This window comes from Adiantum capillus-veneris, chromosome 27 (assembly GCF_014529385.1).
Source record: "Adiantum capillus-veneris isolate H3 chromosome 27, ASM1452938v2, whole genome shotgun sequence".
NCBI lineage: Eukaryota > Viridiplantae > Streptophyta > Polypodiopsida > Polypodiales > Pteridaceae > Adiantum > Adiantum capillus-veneris.
In genome coordinates, this window is record NC_140957.1 from 7430951 (window position 1) to 7445928 (window position 14978).

Sequence of the window (14978 nt, forward strand, 5' to 3'; positions counted from 1 at the left end):
AGTTCTCTCATTAATTTCCGCTACTCTCAAGTTAAATAGGCCAATTCCATTACATTACACCATACAGTTCCACAATCAAATTTTCATCTAGTTACCTGATCCGCACCAGAGGTCTTGATATTCCGGCGTAGCAGTGTTAGCCATCACACCAATACCGCAATGGTCTTGTCAAGAGGTGTCTTGATGCACTAAGATCACATACACATGCAATTTCATCCGATTTGGAACTATTGATGCAATGGATTTATATGCTTCATACATGCTTTACAATGACACAAAATATGTGCAAACACATAACATAAAGATATCCAGATTCAACCAAATGCACCCCAAACCAAAGTTTGCATCGTTCAGAGGGTTCCAAATACAACCTGACACTCCCCATACTGAAGTTTGCATCGTTCACAGGCCATATACAACCAAACACTCCCCAAACTGCAACCTACATCGCTTGGAAGGTTCCAGTTACAACTAAGCACTCCCCAAACCGCAACTTGCATCGTCTAGAGACTCTCAAATAGCATTGAAACTAACATCAAACAAGGTCAATCAGCACTAAGACGAGTTTAAAACATGTAATTTATATTACAAACAATTTCTAAATGGCATTCTCAAACAGTATTCCAAAAATATTTAAATACTAAAATCATTCAAGGTTGGTTTCTCTCAGTTGAACTCGAAGGACAACTGGCTTGCCATCCTAGATCAAAGTGATGGTTTTGTTCCGGATCTGAATGGTAGCATTGTTCTTGTCATGCCAAGGCATGCCCAATAGAGCATCGCAATCCCTCACTTCATAATGTGGAAATCTTCCTTGCCGTGCTACCCTTGAATGGTGATAGGAAGGGCACCAATAAAAGGTACAAATTTATTGATATCTCTTGAAGCTAGCTCGGTCTCAATCCATCCAACAAACTAGTTGTACTCAAAGTCCGTCTACTTGAGGAATTCTGGATGGACGAAATATTTTATGGCCATGAATCTTTCCATATTCTCTGCATAATTCCTTGGAAGCACCAGTCACATAAATTTTTAAAATATATGGAATAAGTCCTACTGAGGTTCTAGTTTTCTTGGCAGAAGGTTGATCTAGAGGCTCATCACTTTTGTGGGGGCAGGCTTGCCTTCTTGGTGCAAAGTTTCTTGTTGACGGGTGGCCAAGCGAGGTCGTGCAAGTGGAGTTGAGGTGTCACAAGAATCCAGAGAATTTGGGCATTGTTGTTGAGGAGTTTTGTGGATTTTCCGTTTGATCATCAGTGGTAAATTCCAATCTTCCATTCATAGGTTTGTAGCCCGCCAACCGTAGCAATGGTCCATATGCTAGAGTTTTGGAATGTCAAGTGAACTGCCCAATGTGATCCCATGATTTATTTTGGCTTTTAGGTATTTATTTCACTTATTTTTCAAAGTCCGAGTAGGGAAATTTATTGAGGTTGGTATATATGCAACCCCTTGCTTCCATCGTACTACAAATTCAGTTATTCATTGCCAAGGTCGATTGGTTCAAGAGACTCTCTCTCTACGGCGTTTCAAAACACTGTGAAGTTGGCTATGTCTGTCCTTCTTCGACTGTAGGGTTTCAAAACACTATTTCCCTAGTTTTTGGGAATCGACCCAACCTCCCTCCCCTCATCGACCCCCCCCCCCGCTCTCCCTCTTCTCCCTTGGCGTTCTATCATTTTAAAATGCTCTATACTAGGAGTCTTTAGGACTATTGAGCTCCAGAGAGGAGTGAGGTGACTAACCCTTGGAAGATCGGAGTGCGGAGATTGGAACCCAGAGAGGGGCGTCAAAGTTCCTTTTGAGGAGCAGTTTGGGAGGATTCAAGCGTGGAGCCATGTCGTGTGGAGCTCTCTATGCAGAGGAGTGGATCAGCTTGGGGAACTTGTGGCTTGGTTAGTGCAGCCATCTCTTGGAGTGCAAGAAGGATTACCAAATTTTCAGATCTTGCAACTTCAATCTGGCCCCCCTTGCTCATGCGCCAACAACAAATTGAACGGCAGTAACTACGCTCATTGGAATTTGATTATGCGACTAGTTCTCACGAAAAGGATTACAAGACATTGTTGACGGCTTGGAGCCCTGTCCTACAAGGGATCCCAACAATAGGCACACCCGCCTTCAAGATGACGAATATCTCAAATCGTGTGTCAATTGGGATGCACCTATTGTGAAGGCAATGTTAGCGATTGTGAAATCTCTTGCAAAGGACATTTCTCCAACCATTCAGACTTTGAAGACTGCCAATGTATGTGGTTCAAGCTCGTTGGAATGTTTGATCGGGATTTTACAATGCAAGCAATCACCCTTCTTAGACAATTATTTGCCATCCACTTTCGACGAGGAAGTTCCATGCAATCATTTCTTATGAAGGCTAAAGTTATTCATGGTCAACTATCGGCTATGAGAAGTACACTAATGAGTACTCAATTAGCTGCTTTGGTTCTCATGAAATTGCATGAGGCGTATGAAACGGTGTCTAGGACACTTCGTCTACAAATCACAAAGGAAAAGTTGAAATTTGATGATCTCGGCTCTTTTCTCATGGAGGAGGAAGCCGTGTTGATAACTCAAGGCAAAATTCAGATTCCTCACAAAGGTGGTGAAGCACTTGTTGTTTTGCATTCCAGAAAGAAGGCCAAGAACCGTTGTTGCAATTGTGGAAAGCGTGATCATTTGTCTAAAGATTGCAGATCCAAAGGCAAAGATAGAGGCTCTACAAAGGACAAAGGTTAAAACAAGCATCAGAGGAAAGTAGTGAGTGATAGTGACTAAGGGAAGGACATCAAAGAGGTTGCTGGTGTATTGGAGTCTACACTGGCAAGGACTCCCGCCTTCTAGCCACATGGAGATTGGTGTTGCCACCAGCTTCAGCCAGAGAGAGGCTTGTGAGTGACAGAGAGGGGTAAGAAGTGCTCCCTATAATTGATTTGGACTTATGTGTTGGAGTTCAAGTTCTCGGTGTCTGAACCTTATGTCAGAGTTCAAGGCACGTGCATTTGGTAGCGAACCAATTAACGTATTGAAAACACTATGGATGAGCGCACCAATCTGTTGTTGTTTATGGACAGGATGTTCCACAATTTATTATATTGGAGTATTTTTTGGACGTGATGTGTTCATAGTTCACGAATGGGGATTATTGGACGTAGTGTGGTCTATAGTTCAAATTTTCTAAAAAGGCAACCAATGCTCAAGAGGCGAGTATTTTTCTAAGGTACAAAGTTGAGGGTAAAAAATCCGAGGTGTATCCAGCAAGGAGTTGTTGTTGGGGTGTCCCTGGTAGCTTCTTCATCGACTTAGTCTCACTATTTATGTCCACAATGAGCTATAGAGAGGGTGTTTTGGCATCTCAAATGAACTGCCCAATGCGATCCCATTATTTATTTTGGCTTTTAGGTATTTATTTTACTTATTTGTCAAAGTCAGGACAAGGCAATTTACTGAGGTTGGTATATATGCAACCCCTTGCCTACATTGTACTACACATTCTCTTATTCATTGCCAAGGTTGATTGGTTCAGGAGTCCCTCTCTCTCTCTCTCTCTCTCTCTCTCTCTCTCTCTCTCTCTCTCTCTCGTTCTCGTGCTCACTGTCCTTGGTCTCTACCCTTCCACATCGTCAACTTTGACACCATAAGCTCTTGGATTGTCAAGACTTGCTTGGACAAACAATATTCTTGTAGTGGTGATGGAAGTCCTATGGTATAGTGCTCACACTTGTCCTCCAAGGTTATCAGCTTGAAAAAAGACACTAGGAGGTAGATGTCTAAAAACTTTTGGTTGTAGTCTTTAGTAGCCTCTGTGGCCAACATTTTCAAGTTACTCCATCCTACCAGAAGCTGCACTTCAAATAAGGATGTCATGTAACTTAGGGCAAAAATATTCTTGAAAGTTTGCCTAGTCCTTGGAGCACGAGGCTTGGTAGCTATTGAACTCCACCATTGCATAACATTGTCTTTGAGAAAAAGTGCAGCTTGAGATATTTAAGATTCTTCTATGTGGTTCCCCAATGTATAAATATTGTCAAAATGCTACAAGAGCTGTAATGCTTTCTTCCAATCTTTCACTCCCGAAAAAGTGAAAATTTTTACCATAGATCCACCATCCTTGAAGTCCTTGGGCTGACGTAGTGCAAATCCCGGAGGTGGTGGCAAAGAGTGTTGCATCTGGTAAAGTCAGTTGGTTGAACCATATTTCCCCAATCAAAATAGAAGAATGTCTAATCTAGGTTGTTGAGAGGAGGCCCTTGCACTTTCTGGTGCGGGAGGAGGAAAAACTTGGAGCAACAAAGGTAGCAGCATGTGGTACAAAAACTTATGGAAGCTCTGTAGAATCGAGAGGTTTAGCTAAGATGCTTTAAGAGTATGTTGCGGAGTTTGTCTAGGAGAACCTGGAAATACTCTATAGAATCAAGAAGAATCAGTGTGTTTGTCAGAAGAGCAAACGCGTGAAGCTCGTGCCAACTCAAAAGAACAGACTCTTAATAACTAAACACACACACACACACACTTTCTATCCAATTAACTTAGTGTCTAAACTCTAGCTTTAACTCTTGAGTATACTAGCAAATAATTAGGAATAATTAGCTTTAAGTCTTGAGTATCAAAGGGCTCTTTTTCCAACCCATGGATTGCAATGCCCTTGCCAATAAAAAGAGCCGAGTCCCCCTTTGATTTGTGAGTTTAGAGGTATTATGGGAAAAAAACCGGTCCTACTTATAAAGTTGACACGACCACTAAAGATATATAAGACTATCCTTAGATTATACTTTTTGTGAATAGTAAATCATCATGGGTTTGATGTCGACGTCAAAGAGACTTTTAACACTAGTCCTGTAAAAAACCAGCCACTTTTGTGGCTTTTTGAGACTTTTGTAAAAAATTTCTCAACACTATGTTAGTTATTCAAATAGAAAATGGATTCTGAGAATTATGACCAACACTCAATACAAGTTGATAAAAAATAGTACAGAGCTAAATGAAGGTCTAAAGGTGTCTTTTCATTGCCATCTTCTACAACTAAATTGTGCGGATGTACAAAGATTTTTTATTTTCTATTGAAAGTAAATCAAATCATTGCTAAGCAGGCCCAAAATTCTTTGAAAAATCCCTCAATAGGTATGTGATATATGTACCGAGCTTTTTTAACCCATATACAAAGACTGCCGATATTTATTACTTCTCCAAGTTAAGTGTTGAAGTGCAGTTTTATGTAAAATTTACTAATTTTAAAAAAATAAAACTTTTTATTTTTGAGATTTTCAACCTTTTTCATATCTTGAACCCATAATTAAGAAGTTTCATGAAATTTGGATGTCATATACAAAAGTTATGTTTCATTTACTAGAATCCTGATGTAAGCCATTTTTGTGGCTCATTACAAGTTTAGTGTTAAGTCTCTTTAATACAAAGAAAAAAGCGAGGATTAAGTGTACTGCTGGAGTTTAGGAAAATGTTCCCTTCATCTCATTAATCTTAAAAGCAGTATATGTGACACTTATACAAATGTATTTTCTTAATATTACAAATACCCTTGCAACATAGAGGGACCCGGCTCTAAGCAGGTCCAATTATAAATAACTTTGGTTTGCATTGGGCATCATGCATTGGATCCGAAGTTAGACCACACCATCTGCATAGTCGAACATCACTATTTACTTCAACAACATAATTTTGTACAATTGCCTGTTCATTTGCGTCCGTTCAACACATTTTCAATGAATTCTAATTTGCTAACATAGTGTCTTGGACTCTAGAGGTGTTCGGGCCTTGCGTAAAAACTTAGGTCTACAAAAACAAAATGTTACAAAGGAATCATAGTGATCGATCATCTAGTATATGTGGGTTGCAACATCCATGTTATTACTTTAATTGGATCCCTAGAGATTGAGATTAGCTAGGCGCCTCTTGCGGTATTTCTTTTATTATTCCTCTGGGTCCAAATAACTCCTCCAAGGGACTCTTTAAAAGGCTCTCAGCTTCTTGCTTTTACCAGTGTTGACAAGGCTCACAAACTCCTTGGTGAGCTATATGAAGGACCCCTACAAAAATGCCGACTTAGCTTGGGCATATGAAAGGCTTCACACACATCAGGCCATGTGCACAAGGTGGCGACGCCGTGTCGTCCAAGTCATGGCCATATTTGAGTATAGAATGGGTGACCTAAAAAAGATTTTTAAAAAAAGGCTTTCCCAAAACATACCTTAAGTATCACTAAAGCTATGTTCTGGAAGCTTTAGCTGGTCCACCTCTTAACAGCAATAAGCGTCCAACGGGGAAAAAGAGGAGAAATGATATATAGAGAAACCAAAAACAATCGAATCTAATCATAAGATTTAAGATTCAGCTCGACCAACTAATTCTCAACATTTTACTCCGACATGCAGCAAATACTTTCTTACAAGGAATTTGTTGCCAAGATTTCAAACAAAACAGCACGTTGCCCTGTACAAGCATAACAACAGAAAGTTCCTGAAATACCTTCAAAGATCCGGAGCAAAGTCTACAATAAATTACTTCCATCTACAGCAGACACGTTGAGAAGTACTGAGAACTCTTTTGCATAACAAGGAATACAATTTGTGCCAAGACCAAGAGATGAAAAACTTCCTCAAAGCTTGGTCTATGTATAACAGATTGCTCTAAAAATTTATAAAAGGCTTGACCTGACATCTTACAAAGCCCCATGGGTTCCAAACACTAAAAACGCCCTATGGGTTCCTCTCCTAGAAGAGCTTCTCCAAGTTAGTTACAGCATTACCACTATAAATTCCCTTACCACATGCATGTTGGGCTGCAATACCAGGTCTAAATGTAAGACAGGACAACCCACCCTTATTGATGAAAGCAATTAGGATTTTTATGACCTTGGAGTACAAAAATAAGAGGTTTTTCATGCATAAATGAACATTTGCATGTAATACCTCATTGCCCTGTCCTTTAACACCATCATTATTTTTTATCTGCTTGAAGGTTGAGAGCACCAGCCCACAAATGACTTCTATACTTTGCCCTTCAATTTCAGACTGACATAGATGATGTGCCCTCTTGACATTACTGCATGCAAAAATAACCAACTAGGTTCTTCAATCAAGAACTGAGACTGAAGTTTGAACCTTCGTGCAGCTATCATTTAGACATTAGCAAACTCTGACTCAGGTGATGAGGAGCTGTTACTGGAAGTTCTGCTGCTCCATAATTTACAGTTCTTTTCTGGTGTATGTACCTCCTGCACGGCATTATTACCCTTCTTGGGACTAGGGCCCTCTTGCATGGATGTCACAACCTCCTGCAACCGCTTTCGCACAATTGAGGGAGTTCCCTGAAAGCTCTTTGCTGCAGACCGTAATACAGCCTGAGGATTTATGTCAGGCAGGGGAACATCCCAGGTTTGACATGCTGTAGACCTGCCTAATGTTGAAATTCCTGCAGGCAGTGCACAACAACTTGGGGAGTTGCTGGTTGTCTCAAACCTGGAGGGAGATGGGGTGGATGGCAGAAGATTCATGGAAGTTCTTGGTTTCTGCGGAAACAATCTTCTCTGTGAGCTCACCCTTGCAGGTGTCAGAGGATGAGATAAAGTATCAGAGAGCCCTGTTTCACTACAGACGTGTGGCGAGTAGCTAGGACAATAAGGCAGAGGACTACCCTGCTCCAGGCTCGGTGGCAATGCTGCATCACTCTCAGCAGTCACTTTATTCAACCTACCAGCCACTAAAGCATTTCCGATTGAGCTGCTTGCCTGGCTAACCCTTTCAGTTCGGAAAGGTAACAAACCCGTTGACCCTCTAGTTGCATTTCCACCAGTAAGATGCCTATGTCCACTTTTGGCCCTAATGCGGATGGATGACTCCTTGCCAAATTGATCTGATTGGCCTGGTTTGGAGAAATCTGCTGATGTGGCAACCCTTTCTGCCAGCTCAGTCTGACAGTCTGATTGGGAAACTCTCACTCGCATATCCATGATAGATCCACCCATAGATGAAATGCCCTCCATTTCTTTCAAGCGTTCCAAGACAGGACCATGTAGAGTAGTAAACTCTAACTTCTTCTTCAAAGAGCTGTTCCAATGGTTCTTTATTGCATTGTCCGTCCTAAAGACAAAGGAATACCACTTCCATCCTGAAATGAACATTTCCAAATATTTCTATGACCAAGAAAATACAGAAAGTCAGTGTACCTTCCTGGCAAAGATTTCGCAATCTCCGCCCATCTATTTCCATTTCGTTGGTGAGCTTCTATCAGTGCTTGCTCTTCTTCTGGTGTCCAAGCATCCTTCTTTATGTGGGGGTCCAAATGATTGTGCCATCTAAAGGAACATATACATCCAAATGAAAATTTGCTCGGAGACGCAAAATAATAACATCACAAATTAATTCTTGTCACCAAGTCGAAGAAACACAAAACAAACCTTTCTCTACACTGTTTACCAATTCGACCTGGCAAAGAGCGTGCAATAACCGACCATTTCTTTGGGCCATTCTTGTTCACAAGTTCTGTGATTTTCTCATCTTCCTGCATTCAACAAAAAGGGCAGGCAGGTCACATCAGATAGCACAAATGCAAGCTAAACTATTATTCCGCTCAAAGTTGTTTTCAAAAAGTATGAATGTCAAAATAAATCTTACCTCTTTGGTCCAAGGTCCTTTCACAAGATTCGGATTGAGAACCTTGAGAACCTTTTCTTGTTCACAAGTTCTGTGATTTTCTCATCTTCCTGCATTCAACAAAAAGGGCAGGCAGGTCACATCAGATAGCACAAATGCAAGCTAAACTATTATTCCGCTCAAAGTTGTTTTCAAAAAGTATGAATGTCAAAATAAATCTTACCTCTTTGGTCCAAGGTCCTTTCACAAGATTCGGATTGAGAACCTTCTGCCAACGATGTAGGCATTGTACATCTGATCGATCCTTGAGTAGCTCAGCTGGAGCAAAGCAGGAAATCAAACCCATCAAGAAAAACTCAAATCTTTCACCAAAATTTAGACTTCACGAGACATGCAGAAAGAGCAACTCCCACTCAGCTAATTCAATTACCTATCCTTTTCCAATTTTTTCCATTGAAACATTGCACTGCCTTTCGTAGAATTTCATCCTGCAAAACACAATGTTCCATGGATGCAATCGACCGTTGGGAACGTGGTAAAGTACAAATGAAAAAAATTACAACACAAGAAATACCTCTTCTGGTGTCCAACCACCCTTGGAAGACCTTCTTGTAGGCCCACCAGAGCGCCTAGTGCCAACAATAAGAAACTCTCAGTAATCATTGCTCAAAACGATATGAATTACAGGTCACCCACGACCAAAAAATCCTGATTTTGCAATGGCATAACAGCAGAAGTGCCAAGAATTTGACGACGTTCTCTGACAGGAGAATACACATGCAGAATCACTAAACAGGGGGGTTAGCTGATGCCTTAGCTTTCACATTAGGTCCACTGCAAACATGAGTATTATAGGTATTTCCAGTATTGAGATGTCTTCTGTGAGGTAGCAAGTGCGCGGACAAAACACAGAAGTAACTAATTTGGAAAACCTATCATGCTAAAAATGCAAAATCAAGTAAAATGTAAGAATCTGGAAATGTAATAAGAAGTTGGCGACCTACCCCTGCACAGAAGGCACTCTTTCGGCACTATCTGCACATTCAGACATAGAAGATGTTGAGATTGCCGGTTTACTTTCCTCTGACTCTCCCAAGGTATTTGCGGGAATCTCTGCCATGTTTTCTTTCAATCTGATGATAATTTATATTAACAATCAAGATAGAGGATAATAGCCCCTCCCTGCGAAAGAGAAGAAGCTTGGGCTGTTGCTGGAAATATAACTCTTCCTGTCTGCAGAAACTGTGACCCCTTAGCCCTAGGAGGAGCTGCAATTCATGGCATTGGAGCGGGAGGGATATATATATACAAACTCAACCAGCAGAAAGGAGCCCAAAATTCAGACTTTTCTTAGATTTTCCTGTACAGCAGATCGGCAACCCTCTCCCTTCTGCAACTCTGGTCTGCCCAAGTTGGCGAATTATTGAACAATCCTGCAGACAAACATCAAGTCTTTCTTTCCATGCTGCCCTGAACGGAATTTCGGACTGAGAGACGGGGAGAAGGAAGGACAGCCTCAAGAACGCCAAGCTCGCAGCTCCGTGCTTGCCAGGAAGAGAGCGATCCGATAAATGGCAAGCTTGAACACAAATATAATCTCTGTACTCCTAATCTGATATTAGATAGAGAGCTTCGCCGGAGCGTTTTTGCGAAGAAAAAAGGGTCGCTTACGCCCTTCTACCTGACAGCAAAGGAGCTTAGAAAAGAGCCGCCAAACATTGCTGCGAAATCACAAAGTAGAAGTGCGACTGCACAATTCGCAAGAGAGCGCGAGATAGAGACGACGACGGATTAGAAGAAGAAGAAGAAGAAGCAGCAGGAAAGGGAAGAGCTATGGCGGATGCAAAGATGAAGCCGATGAGTTTTAGATTGAAAATTGAAAATTTGCAATTTTAGTAACGGTGCCCTACCGTTCAAAAGCCAAGCCCTAATAGTTGCAGTATAATATTTTCTGAATTTTCTTTCTAGTCCTTTAAACTTTTGCTTGGGCTTCACTTTTGTGTTTGAAAACCCACTTTTCAACAGCCTTCTTTTGTGTGGTTGTGAGAGAGATGTCGTGCACACATGAGCATCCGTTGACACGGCTCTCACATTGCCTGCGTCTTTGCGCACATGGTGAATGCTCAGATGTCTGTGCAATCCCCTTATGATGTCGTGATGATGCCTATGTATAGACCAGGTACAGAAGCCAAGAGCTTTAAGTCATCTTCTTGTAGCTTTTGCGGGTTGAAGGAGGTGGGAATGCAGTCGTCTCTTCCCACCTCCTGAACGAGGAAGCGTTCACCTCAACGTCTAATATGGAGGGGGAGTGGGGCTTCCGTAATGTTACAATTGTTGGTTGAGACGTTCATAGGTAGACACGGGTAGGTCAGCCTGCACTTTTCCACCGAACGGGGCTTGTGAATCTTTAATCTTGTGCACCATGAGTGTGTGTGTGTGTGTGTGTGTGTGCGCGTGCGTGTGTGTGTGTGTGTGTGTGTGTGTGTGTGAGAGAGAGAGAGAGAGAGAGAGAGAGAGAGAGAGAGAGAGAGAGAAGTTTTAACATTGCAGGAACTATCCCAAGAGGCCTCACAGATATATTGACAAGTCTTGAACTCAAGAATATCTATTATTCAAGAGGGAATTGGGATATTGACACTAAGTTGTGTATGAGGAATGCCAAAGTGCCAACCAAGGGGAGTTCGTGGTTGACCTCGACCTTGGCAATGGAAAGTTGTGAGGCCTTTGTAATGGCATGAGTCAAGTATAACAATATATGCTAAACACAACCAGATAGAAGTTGTTGATAATCTAACTGAACTGAAAACAAGAGTATTCCATACAGAAGAGATGGAGACCAATAGACACAAGATTGAAGCATAGTTGATATAATGAAACAATACGACATCTCAATGGTCAATGACAACCCTCTATATATACAAGGAGTGATGCTTGTCCAAGACTAATGGCTAGCTCATGCTCTAGAGTCTAGTATTGCCAACCCCACAAAATGAAGGGGTCCTCTTCTTTTGTAATCTTCAATGGCGCATGCATGTGTCTGATCTTGGCTTTGATTTCATGGCTCCTTTCTTTGTTGTTGTCATACAATGGACCAGAAGATGCAAAGTAGATAGATCTAACTTTGCCAGGTGAAAATCCAAAGCCTACATGCATTGCCATGGACTTGTCTCTAGAAGAAGAAGGAATTCTTATCATAACCCTTAAACAGTATTAAAAAGACCATAGGATACTAGGGCATGCTCATCTCCACCCAATTGTATCCGTTTAAAGATGTATGACCAATTTTCAGCCTTTTTGAAGGTTCTAAAACACGTAAGAATAACTTTGCTTCACCTTCCATGAAAGTGACATTGTTGTCCCTATGTAAGCATTTATGTAAATGGTCTACAGGAAAAACTGGATGAATATGAGAGTGTACACCATATCTCCAACTTAGGTGTATGACTAGTTTTTAGAAATTCTGAAGTTTTTAGGACACATAAGAATAACTCTTCTTCACCTTTCATGAAAGTGACTTGCCGTTATTTCTCATCGGCATACTTCTTATATCTATCCTGCAAACATTTCGACAAGCAATCTAGAACATATCCATGTGATCTTGGATAAACTTTTGTACATAATCCTCACAAATACTTCACTTGTTTTGACTAAAAAGCTTCATAAGCAGTCAAATGAATGAATTTGCATGTTGTTGCACATATGCCTTTGATAAACACTAGGGAACATAACACCTAGTTTGTGCATGCATTAGCAACAACTTATTCGAGCATGCATTTCCACTATTGGAGTGTTGCATGCTTGGCTATGCTCATGGCTAACCTTATGCTCATAGCATACATCAAACTAGACAATGCTCATCTCCACCCAACCATATTGTCTTATAGGCCAATAGCCCAATTTTAGGATCCCTTGAACTCGCATGTCTAGCCAGCCTTGCCTAGGGTCCATGTCCCCCCTGGTCTTACGCTTGTCCTAACAAGTATAGCGATCTATTCGCTTGGTCCTACAAGGACTTGAAGGGGTAGATATGGAGAAATATCAACACACAATTTCTGTGAGGGATGATGGAAAACCATCACCATGATATGCATGAATTGTCGAGCATGAAACAAAAACCACTCGTGGACACTTGTGCGTCAAAAATACCAGCCCAGTCTGAGTCCAAAAGCATGTAAATCTTGCGGCAATGATCCCTCCTTGGGATAAAACAAGCCAAGATGTGGAGTGCCACTCAAGTAGTGAAAAATCCTCATGACAACCTGCCAATGCTTAGACCCTAGGCTATGCATAAATATGTTGACCTTTGAGACTGCAAATTGAATATATGGCCTCGTGTTGCATACATAAATGAGGCATCCAATAGTAGTTTGGTAAAGAGTGACATCGGCAGGATCACCAGCATCATGAAGACTCAATTTCAAACTTGTTTCCATGGGAGTGCCAATAGGTTTGCAATCCTCAAGTGCAAACTTACATAACAATGTATCTATGTAACTTGTCTGACACAAGGCAATACCACCATCACACTTCTTGAATTGTATGACCAAGTAATGATGCAACAACCCCAAATCTTTCATCTTGAGAGTAGGATTCAAAGCAGCCTTAAATTCAGCAATATGTCTCTCATTTGGTCCAGTGATCAGCAAATCATCCACATAGAGAACGAGAATGAGAAGTACATCACCCTTGCGCTTTACATACAATGTGCTTTCTGTTGGATTGTTACGAAAGCCTCGTTTGACCAAACGAGTGTCAGCTTGCTCATACCAAGCACGAGGAGATTGCTTCAACCCATACACATATTTCTTACATTCGTACACTTTATCTTCTTGCCCTTCACTGACAAAACCGCGAGACTGTGCTACATAAACATCCTCCAATGTGTCTGTTTTTCTTCTAGTAACACCATTTTGTCGAGGCGTATCCGGCATTGTATATTGGTGTTTTATCCACGACTAGCTAGAAATGCATTAAATTCACGAGACATATACTCCCCCCCTCAATCTAAACGAAGGGTGCCCATGGTACATTTCGAGACATTTTGAGCCATAGCCAATTATTGTTTGAAGCACATAAACACTTCGGACTTTGCTTTAAGCGGATACACCCATGCATGCCTGGAGTAATCATCAATGAAAGTAACAAAGTAAAGGTAACTGCCCAAGGATGGGGTTTGCATGGGCAAACATCACTATGCACAACCTGCAACCTGCATGTGGCCCTAACTGAACCACCCTTTGGAAAGATTGAACGCTGCATCTTACCCAAAAATACAGCCTTCACAAACATGTTTGACAGGTTCTTCAAGAGGCGGCAAAGAAGCAACCATATGAAATTTCTACAAACGCAGCAAACTGGCAAAATTCAGATGCCCGAAACGTGCATGCCAAAGTTTTGCATCTGTAACAGCCTTTGAATCCACAACAACATTTGCAAAATTTTGTCCACACTTGTCATACAAAGTGAGCTTATACATCGGACGACATAAAATGCTGGACGCAAAAATTTTATTACCAAATTGAGATCATGTACTGTACATCTGTCATCCACAAATTTGACAACAAGACCAATTCTAGCAAGTGCAGATATAGACAAAAGATTCTTCTTGATCCTAGGTATATAAAATGCATCAACAAGTGTGAAAGAACTACCATTTGCACCAGTAAGGACAATCTTTCCAACTCCCTGAAACGGAGAAGAGGCATTGTCGGCACAAGTGACTAAATTCCCATGAGGGAACAGACTCAAGGGAGGTAAACAAATCATGATGTGAGGTAATGTGCTTTGTAGCACCACTGTCAAAATACCACACATGTGATTCTGCAACAACTGACAAACATGAATCATGGATAAAAGGATCGTAAGTGCACTCTACACTAAAATACCATTCTGCATCAACATCAACATTACAGTCTCCTTTCACAGAAGACTCAACAATAGCTGCATTTGTAGTGGAACCAGCCTCTTTCTTCTTAGCCTCTTTTGCCTTCAACTTAGGACACTGCTTGATCAAGTGATCATTAGCTTTACAGTAATGGCAACACATCTTCTTTTTGCCCTTTTCACCATAATTCCCAAACAAATTGATGCCAGTAGAAGCATTAGGAACATGTGATTTTCCACTTGTAGATAAACCATGAGAAGTGGCTACATTGCTAATTCCACCTTTTCTTTGAGTAGTAATAAAGGCCTATTCAACTACATGTTGTCTAGTCGTGTTTTTTTTGGAAAGCGATTCTTGCAACAGCAATGTGCATAATGCATCAAACTTGACAACTTGTGGATTTCCTTGGGTCATAAGTCTCCAAGTACTAGCAAAAGTCTGGTAAGAATCTTGCAAAGCATCAAGAAAAGTTTGCACATGGGAACTGT

At 41.1% G+C, this 14978-nt stretch overlaps 1 protein-coding gene across 1 annotated transcript; it reads right to left on the bottom strand.

Annotated features, from left to right (window-relative positions):
- Nucleotides 1-6534: 6534 nt before the first annotated feature.
- On the bottom strand, nucleotides 6535-10498 carry LOC147421460 (uncharacterized). Its single transcript, XM_086503263.1, has 7 exons — nucleotides 9611-10498; nucleotides 9181-9235; nucleotides 9037-9094; nucleotides 8830-8924; nucleotides 8411-8514; nucleotides 8180-8308; nucleotides 6535-8093 (listed from the first exon to the last, which is right to left on the bottom strand). The coding sequence occupies exons 1-7, from the start codon at nucleotides 9724-9726 to the stop codon at nucleotides 7133-7135; spliced, it is 1518 nt and encodes a 505-aa protein (XP_086359389.1). The 5' UTR covers nucleotides 9727-10498; the 3' UTR covers nucleotides 6535-7132.
- Between the last annotated feature and the right edge of the window lie 4480 nt (nucleotides 10499-14978).